Raw genomic sequence first — 9,766 nt, 5'->3', positions numbered from 1 at the left:
TCCCGTGCCTGCATATGGTCATTGGAGCAGCACACACTCAACACCTTCAGCTCTGCGCTCAATAACACACAGGTATCTATTCACTTTGCATTGATCTTATGTCTGTTTTGTCACGTATTTTTGTCACATATTACCCTTTACTGTAGTGTGATATTTGATCATAATTCTAATAATATTGTATATAATGTGGTGTGCATATTCATAATGTTTAATTTGTGTGTTGTGTAACTGTCTGAAGTTTTTTTTGTCTGCAGATAACTTTACCTATGATTTTATTCTAATTTTTAAATACAATTTAATTCATTTTTAAGAAAAGAATTGCTGTAAATTTAGTTAATAGCCAATGATACTTTGTTTTTGTAAATGTAATGTAATTTTATTACTACCCAAGTAATACCCAAAACCAAGTTTTATAAATATAAGTGATAATCGAAAGCTTTCGTAACACACACTTTTATAACACATAGCAAGTACACATGTGACAAGTGGCATGTGTATTTGTGGCGAATTGTTATAGAAACAAGTCCAACAAGTCTGACAGGTTTACTTTAAAAAATCCAGCCTTTCTTCACAAAAGATTGGTTTTAGAAAACACACACACTTGATAGGCTATATTCTTTTTTTAGTGAATTGAACTGTAAAAGGAGCTTTTCACAAAGAGAGACATGAAAAGAACACATCAAGTTCTCTTGAGACAAGAACAACTTGTTATTAGATAATATTTTTCTAGTAATATTGGTAAGAATGAGATAAAAAAAATGTAGCACATTATTGCAAATTAGTGGCTTATCCATACAATTTCAGTAATTAGGAAAGTAAGCACAAAAGTCTCACAGCTAATCTAAATAACATTGGGGTGTGAGAAAATCATACAGATCTGTATGAGTTAACTAATAATTCACCCAAATTTTAATTAGTTATGAGATTGCTTAACACAATTGTGCCCAAAAACCTTCAAAGAGATTAATTTCGTTAAATTGTTTTTAGAAAAATTCTGTCATTATTTACTGAGCCTTTACTTGTTCCAAACAGTTCACTTCTTCTGTTGAACACAAAATATGTTGAAAATAAAAAAGATATTTTGAAAAATGTTGGAAAACAACAGTAATGGACGTCCATAATTTTCTTTTGTTTCTACTATCGATGTCAGGGGCTGAGATTTCCCAACATTCTTCAAAATATCTTCTTTTGTGTTCAACAGAAGAAAAAACTCACTAACAAGTTTAGAACCGCTTGAGGGTAAATAAATGATTTGAAAATTTAAATTTCCCTCGCAATATCATACAGTCCATGAATACACATACATTAGAATCATGTTTAAACCGCATGTTGACACAAAGTTTGTGCATTTAGTTTAAAGGCCTAGAAAGCCTTGCATATATGGTGTATCCATGCCAGCATATTTGAATGTAGAAACAGAAAGCCAGGCATGTAAACCAACCCTTACTGTAATTAGATAATGGCATGTTATGCAAATTATACCATGCCGGTGGAAAACAAATATCCATTTAACACTGTGGCAAATCATTGTCATTATATCTAAATGACTAATGCATCTTGTGCTCATCACACAACACAGGTTTTGTCAGGATGAAGGCCGGGATTGTGTTCCTCATCCCTCTTCTGTTCCCCCTGGTCTCCGCTCAGGTCTTTCGATGGGGGCCCTGCCCAACACCAATGGTTCAGCCTAACTTCGAATTAGACAAGGTAGGTTAGTTTGGTTTGGACCAATCAAATAAAATGTTGGATTTAGTTCTGGTTCACTTTTTAACTTTCATGTTTAAAGCCAAATCTAAAGAATTTATTAACCTTAAGGCTTTTATTTTTAGACAAGATTGTGCTGAACAACACACTCATTGCTTTTACACTCTATTGTTATCAGTTATTTTTACATGCTGTCTGGAACACTCACTTATGATTGGTCAGTGGCAACAATTAAAATGTATTATTCCCAGTTAACAACCTCTAAATAAGGCAACCTCATCTGGGAACTTCAAATTACTTTGACAGTTGGTAAATACATTCACAGTTTAAGGTTCATATCAATAAACTTAGCCTACATCCACATACAGGGTTCATACAGTCATGGAAAACCTGGAAAAGTCATGTAATTTTTGACATGGCATTTTCCAGGACTGGAAAAGTTTGGGAAAAACAGAAATACCCACAAAGATTTGGAAAAGTCATGAAAAACAGTTTTCTGTACACTTGAATACAGGTTATTTACTTATTTTCTGTCCTTGGCCAATCACATACTCTCACATTATTAGTGCAATGTAAGCATTATCAACATTTTATTTTACTGAGATGTAAATATAAATTGAAACTAAACTGTTGCGTGTTTTGTGATATGCAGCTGCTGTAATAAATTTGAACATGCACTGTAGAAAAGCAGTAAAAATGTGTATGAATTCTGCACGTCTGTCACGGCATGAGTTTTGACTGTTTTGAACTGTTTGGCACCGTCTTCTTGTAAATAAATAACACGTATGTAGTTCTATGCTTCATTCAGCCAGTTTCGTTTCTGTCAGTTTTCCTTTTTTGACGGTTTGGCGCCATCTTGTGACTGAATAGTGCGCATGTTTGTGCAACGTACTTCAACAGCTGTTTTCGTTTCTGTCAGCTTTGCTTTTAATTGAATAATTAATAAACTATTACACCTCAAAACATAATTTTTTTGTGTCTAATTTTTATGTTTTGTGGAAAGTAGCCGAGTAATAAGCTGGATAAAATACATTCAGGTGGTTGTTTTCACAGAATGAAGTCCTGGCTTACATTGTAAATAAAATACTGGGTTCCACATAATTTCTTCATGCTGTTTCAACCCAAACCGATTAAGTTAACTTAATAATGTTTACTAATTTATCTGGATTAACATAAAACAATTAACTTGTCCACAAAAAATAAGAATTGTGTTGTTTCAACTCATTTTAAATAAGTAGTTTGAACAAGCATTTTTTTTTTTTGAGTGTACAACAGTTAAAAAAACATACAACATACAACAGCTGATAAGCCTGTCAGGATTTATGCTGCGATAACATGCTCCTGAATGTACTTTATCCCTTATATAACAAATGAATAAAATATTTAAACATTTTCTGGAATTTTATCAGATTGACAAATATTCAAATCATCTACAAAGTGAATGTGTTTTCGCTGCCTGCATTCAGCTGTGAATTGAGCATTGTTATAACAGCATCCTGAAACAATGTGTCTTATGCTTGTTTAGAGGGTTTTGCCCTGTGCTGTACTCACATTTTCTTCAGTTCATTTAAGTTTGTTCAGAAGCAAATCAAGATCCATCTTTTACTAGTCTGCTTGTTTGGTCCACACAATATTTTAGATGGCAACATTCATGTTGACCTGCACTTATTTATATTAGACACTAGTATATTATTTAATTATTACTAGTAAGTAGTCACAACTTGCTGCTATTTTAAGGGCTGTGGTAGATTTCCTTAAAAAAATCTATTGAAAAGCAGTAGTATCTATTAGTAGCTAATTTTCCTTTTTGATTGAACCATGGCTTTGCTTTTCGTTTCAAGTATCTTGGAAAGTGGTATGAAATCGAAAAGCTCCCAGCATCCTTTGAGAAAGGCAAGTGTATTGAGGCAAACTACATGCTCAGACCTGACAAGACCGTCCAAGTTCTCAACATTCAGACATAGTGAGTCATTTATTAACCAAATCAAATCAAATTTTAAATCTATATGTTGTCACCTTTGCTTATTGGTGTGTGTTTATATATAACAGCAAAGGAAAAATCAGAAAAGCAGAAGGCACGGCAATCATCCAGGATATAAAGGAGCCGGCTAAGCTCGGAGTCAGTTTCTCCTATTGTAAGTTATTGAATTTAATTGTGTGTGATTCATTTTTCAAACATCAAAAATTGACCGTCTCTTTTTTTTATTTACAGTCACACCTTATGCCCCATACTGGATCCTGTCCACTGACTACAACAGCATATCTCTAGTTTATTCATGCACTGATGTTCTGCGGCTGTTTCATGTGGATTACGCCTGGATATTGTCACGATCCCGCTTTCTGCCTGCAGAGGCCGTCTATCATGCCAAAGAAATCTTCTCACGTGATAACATCGATGTGAGCAAAATGTTTGCTACAGATCAGCAAGGATGTGATAATCCCATTTAAACAGCAAAGGCTAATATATACATTTATATTTCAGAGAACGAGAGAAAATGGCTTGAATTATGATTATAAATATGTTTGTGTTGCGTAAAATCTAACACATAATATATGCTCTATACAGAGTTTTGCACTACCAAAAATAACAAACATTAGCTATTTGAAGTTCTCTTCTATGTCTTTCCTTAATTTTAATAAACAGTTGTTTATTTGTGAATACACTGGAGTCTTGTTCTACACAGTTAAATAGATATGTACTGTATATACCATAGATAAATGCTGGGCCTTTCTAAATGCTTTGTGGAGTTTGGATTTCTATGGAAATAATAATACATTAAATGAAATGATGTTAAAATGCTTATTTTGATGTTTATGTGTTGGATGAGGCATCTTATTAGTGTCTGCACCAAATGCAATTGACAAATGTGCTTTTATATTTATAGAAAAATATGAAATGCAAGTAAAGGGTCTATTGATTAAAAACAAATGTCAAAAATATTTTATCATCGTTCAGTCTAACCTTTATATAAAAAAATAATCAACATATTCATCCTCACACTAACTTTAGCTTAATTTTAAATGATTAAAAACTGATAAATGTGCAAAGCCGATAGTGGATTGAAGGATAGTTAGAAGGTATTTAATAGATAATTAATTATTAGAGTCGGGTGGCACAGTGGGTAGCACTGTCGCCTCACAGCAAGAAGTTCACTGGTTCAAGCCCTGGCTGAATAGGTTGAATTTCTGTGTGGAGTTTGCCTGCTCTCCCTGGGTTTCCTCCTGGTGCTCCAGTTTCCCCCATATGTCCTAAGACATGCGCTATGGGGGAATTGGGTAAGCTAAATTCATTCATTAATTCATTTTCTTGTTGGCTTAATCCCTTTATTTATCTGGGGTCGCCACAGCGGAATGAACCGCCAACTGATCCAGCAAGTTTTTACGCAGTGGATGCCCTTCCAGCTGCAACCCATCTCCGGGAAAGTAAGCTAAATTGTACGTAGTGTATATGTGCGAATGAGAGTTTATGGGTGTTTCCCAGTACTGGGTTGCAGCTGGAACGGCATCCGCTGTGTAAAACATATGGTAGATGAGTTGGCGGTTCATTCCGCTGTGGCGACCCCAGATTAATAAAGGGACTAAGCCGAAAAGAAAATGAATAAAGTGTCAGGAACAATCCATTTAGCTCTTAAATCAGTTAACTTGTTTGTGTTTCAAAATATCAGTCTTTTTAAAATGTCCACTATAGTGGACAACAGGACCATCTTAACGTAATTAATGACTGCATGTTGTAGGAGGCAGAACTGAAACAGAAAGGATACTTTATAGTTGAGGGAGACTCTGACTTAAGAGTTTGACAATTAGAGAATTAGAGACTATTAGAGAATGACAATAAGTTTTAAATCGCTTTTATGTTGAATTAGTTTTGGATTAACATCACTTCCTTTTTTTGAGTTCGGCTCTTTTTCAGATTAATGTGTTTCAGGAATTTTAAGACAAAAGGAAAAAAAAATGGCTTTTGTTTAGTTTTTATTACATTAACATTGGATTAATATCCCTTTACAGCTATATCCTGTACAGTTTTGTTGTCTGAGTTTGGTGGTCGTTTCGAACTAAAATGGTCCTGTGGTCTACTACAGTGGACATGCTGTAAAATTAAAAATAAAATTAATGTAAAAAAAAATTGTAGAACCATGTTTTTTTAATCTCAAAGGATGTAGGAAATAAAAGACAAAAGAAAAGAAAAAAATTATTTGGGTCTTACGAGGATAAAACTACTTCTGTTGTAAACATGACAAGATTTAATAGTAGATAATGTATTTCTACACAAATAGATATATTAGTGGGTGTCTTCTGATTTGAGTGTGTTGATGCTTCAAATTAGAAGGATAAACTAGTATGAACAGTGCATCATGCTTAAGGTGGGTTTTGATGATGTAGATTTAGTTTGGGAGGGGACAAAGTTTCCTAAATTGGGGTCCAGTCTGCAAAACCAGTGAAACACAACATCTTCTCAGCTCCAAGAAAAGAACATACCTCATACAATCAACTGCCGAGGAGGTAATGTTATTTCCAAATCAATCGGCAATATGTTTTTAATGAAATGGATGCATGAATATAGTTTAGCATGCTTATTTTTCAAGCTCACATCTCTTGTAAAATTTATTTAGTATATAAACTTCTTTTTTTTCAGGCAAGAATGAAGAGGAGTATGTTTTTTTGTGTTTTTCTGCTATGTTTTCTTGCAAATAATCTCAGTGGTAAGTAGTTCAAATTACTCGTATTACTTTCATTATCATATTTGTTTTCAAAGCCATGTCATGTTTCCGGAAAAAGATAGCATATATTATGACAAATTTTATTAACTTATGTTAAATATAAATGTAGAATTTTTAAATAAAAACTGCAAAATTTTACATTTATATATATATATATATATATATATATATATATATATATATATATATATATATATATATATATATATATATATATATATAAGCAATATTTATATTATATTATATATATATATATATATGTATATATGTATATATGTATATATATATATATATATATATATATATATATATATATATATATATATATATATATATATATATATATATATATATATATAAATGCAATGAAGGCTTGAGCTGTGTGTTCATCAGGAATAATATTTGAGGAGGAAACTCACACATTTCCTGAATCCCTCTGGAGATCCTCAGTTTTCTATGGATGAATCAGCTCTTTGTTAGGGAAGATTTCAGATTTTATTCACTTTCTTTCATTTTTCGCCTTTCACAGATGCCAGAGTCATTCCTGAAGGAGGTAAACAGATTATTTACAACTTGTTTACACACCATTTGCTGTGCTATATTAATAGAGTAATCCATTGATTTAAGACCTGATTATAATGCTTTTATTTGAACAAATTACTGGATTGATTGTCATGTTTGTGCTGGTTTGGTAATTGTATTCACTACATTAACATTGTTGGGGTGTTTGAGAAGACAAAGAGGCTCATTTTAACATGATTTCTGCAGTTACACATCCGCAATTCAGGAATGCAATGAATACACAAGCTCTATTTTTGCTCTCTCTCTCTCTCTCTCTCTCTCTCTCTCTCTCTCTCCCTCTCTCTCTCTCTCTCTCTCTCTCTCTCTCAGTACCCTATGAAAATCCCCCGGCTGTTCCCTACTGGTCATATTCCACCTCGGATTTCTGGAACTATGTGGAATATTTCCGCAGCATTGGGGCCTACGACCAGATCAATCAACTGGCCAGAACTTTCTTCGCCCATCAGCATCTGGGAGACACCCTGGGTTATGAAGTGGCTGAGCAGCATGAACATTAAAAGTGTCACTGTATAACTACTAAACACCATTTACAGACCTATAATGATGAATATTGTGCCCTATCCTTAAACATATTACTATAAACATGTATAAATCTGTCAATGGTTCATTGTAGTGTGTTTAACTGCTTAGTATTGCATGATTGAGTTGTTGACAAATGCAGTAACAAATGTATGGAATAAAACCATAAATGTAAATCTGATGTGATAATATTACTTTAACACCAACACTATAGTACACTAACAATCATGAGGACCAGTTCTCCAACCGGGCCAGTGGGACCCGTTTTCGAGCCGGTCACATTTTGACGTTACACAATTAATGAGTCGATTTGGGAAATCGATTCATTAGAGCAATTTGTTCTAAAGAATCGGATCCTGTCTTTGAAACATTGAACTAAATAAAAAATATTCAGCCTCATTTCGCTGTTTATGTCGGTGCTTTATTTTACGAACAAATGATTCATTTCTAAGTGTTTAAATGATTTATAATTGTTAAGACATATGTAGGATGATAATCAATTTATTTAATTATCCAATATGTTGGCTGTAGACAGTATAGAGTAAGCTTTTAAAATAAATTATAATTACTATTCCATGATTATTTGAATGATTTAAGCACACACTTGCATTTCGTATTATTCTTTATGTAAAATAAATTATATTTTGTAAATTTAACTTAACATGGACACTGAAATGTATATTTTGTTAAATCAGTAGCTAAAGTTTTCCAGAAGAAATAGGGTTAAAAATAAAGATTCGATTCAAAAGCGTCAGTTCACGAATCGGATCGAGAATCAAAACACCACCGGAAAGAGAGAGACGCGCTGAAGGGATTGTTTTGGTGAATGTAACAGCGAGCTGAAAACAACATATTTTCCGTTCAAATTATCATCTAATTTTCACCGATTTATAAATACCTGTGAAAACATTATGAAGCCAGCAGTTGACGAAATGTTTCCTGAGGGAGCGGGCCCGTATGTGGATCTGGATGAGGTTGGTGTTGACATGTTTTTGTGCTGTTGTGATGAGATGTTTTAGAATATGCATCTGTAAGTGTAAGTGTACATGCTTGTATATTATTAAACAGGTTTATGTATTATTTAATTTCAGTATGTGTACATTACGACATTATGTAACGCTAATGTTAGCTTGTTTTCTTCACATAAGTTACAGGCGCTATGTTATTCGTTCAATGCACTATTTGTTAATATTTGTTATAAAAGTGAGACCTTTTATTTTAAATGTCTCAAAAGATATTTTAAAATAATGTCTTTTTTTAATTATGTCTTTTTTTGCTGTTGTTCAGTATTGATATTGTAGTGTTGTGCGTTGACAGGCAGGGGGAAGCTCGGGTCTACTGATGGATCTGGCCGCCAATGAAAAGGCAGTTCACTCAGACTTTTTCAATGGTGAGATTCACAAAATCAGCATGACTGTTCTATAACATTTCTTACTCTTTTTCCTAAAAAACAACAACAAATTGCAGTGATAAATAGCACAAAGCAGCATTTTTTATTTCTGTGGTGTTAGAAAACTTGTTGTTTTAACCAATTCTTGTGTGGAGCTTAATTTAAAGCTTGTAGTTTTATGTATTTTCACTTTAATTAATTTATATTGATTATTAAATCTCAACATAACTCTTTTAGTCTGTGCTGCATGAATAAAACTACTATAAAACATTATATAGCACAACTCGTATTCCAGCAATATGGATGTGACATTTACTGTAAAATCTCAAAACATAAATTCATAGAGAAAGTATATGTTAACATTATATCGAAACATCTGTTTATGTTTTCCAAAACAACTAACCACATAGTTAAGGGATCAGAAAAATATAAATCTGTAAACATGTTTTGTACTTTAAATGAGGGAAATAAACGTGCGTTATGGATTTGACCGAAAAAGTCTGTGAGTTTAAACTGTGTAGAAATTCTGTGAATTAAACTGCACAACCCAAAAGAAACAATGCTAATCAAAAGGATAAGAGTTGGTTTACTATAGAACAAAATCATTGATTTTATTTGACATCTTTGTATTTATGAGGAAAAAAAGCTTTGTTATGGATGTGACTTCTCTCTGTTTTGGATGTGACGGATGTGAAATTGCCACTGTGACTTTGGTAAATAACATATAATAGTTTGAGAACATTGACAGAGACATTTTTGAGTATTTTACAGTCCTGTAAAATAGAAGCCTATGCTAAAAACGTAGAAAGCGTTTCACTATTTTGGTAAAAAACATTTTTTTCATGGCAAGGTT

The 9,766-nt window shown here is 32.9% G+C and overlaps 3 protein-coding genes across 3 annotated transcripts in view; all 3 read left to right on the top strand.

Annotated features, from left to right (window-relative positions):
• The first annotated feature begins 8 nt into the window (after positions 1 to 8).
• apodb (apolipoprotein Db) lies at positions 9 to 4,501 on the top strand. Its single transcript, NM_001037695.1, is given in 5 exon segments — positions 9 to 72; positions 1,580 to 1,707; positions 3,546 to 3,667; positions 3,754 to 3,839; positions 3,917 to 4,501. Coding segments are annotated over 4 exon segments (561 nt in total). The 5' UTR covers positions 9 to 72; positions 1,580 to 1,590; the 3' UTR covers positions 4,153 to 4,501.
• A 1,640-nt stretch (positions 4,502 to 6,141) lies between these two features.
• Positions 6,142 to 7,919, top strand: otos (otospiralin). The gene is given in 4 exon segments (NM_001302628.1): positions 6,142 to 6,204; positions 6,338 to 6,404; positions 6,952 to 6,975; positions 7,314 to 7,919. Coding segments are annotated over 3 exon segments (273 nt in total). The 5' UTR covers positions 6,142 to 6,204; positions 6,338 to 6,343; the 3' UTR covers positions 7,502 to 7,919.
• A 361-nt stretch (positions 7,920 to 8,280) lies between these two features.
• Positions 8,281 to 9,766, top strand: part of cops9 (COP9 signalosome subunit 9) — a 4,312-nt gene continuing 2,826 nt past the window's right edge. Inside the window, 2 exon segments of the mRNA NM_200847.2 lie at positions 8,281 to 8,497; positions 8,841 to 8,913. Of these exon segments, the coding sequence (NP_957141.2) occupies positions 8,435 to 8,497; positions 8,841 to 8,913 (136 nt within the window). The 5' untranslated portion in view covers positions 8,281 to 8,434.

The sequence above is a fragment of the Danio rerio genome, chromosome 24 (assembly GCF_049306965.1).
Source record: "Danio rerio strain Tuebingen ecotype United States chromosome 24, GRCz12tu, whole genome shotgun sequence".
Classification (NCBI taxonomy): Eukaryota; Metazoa; Chordata; class Actinopteri; order Cypriniformes; family Danionidae; genus Danio; species Danio rerio.
The sequence above is the reverse complement of the archived record's forward strand: the minus strand, read 5'-3'. Positions and strand labels throughout refer to the sequence as shown.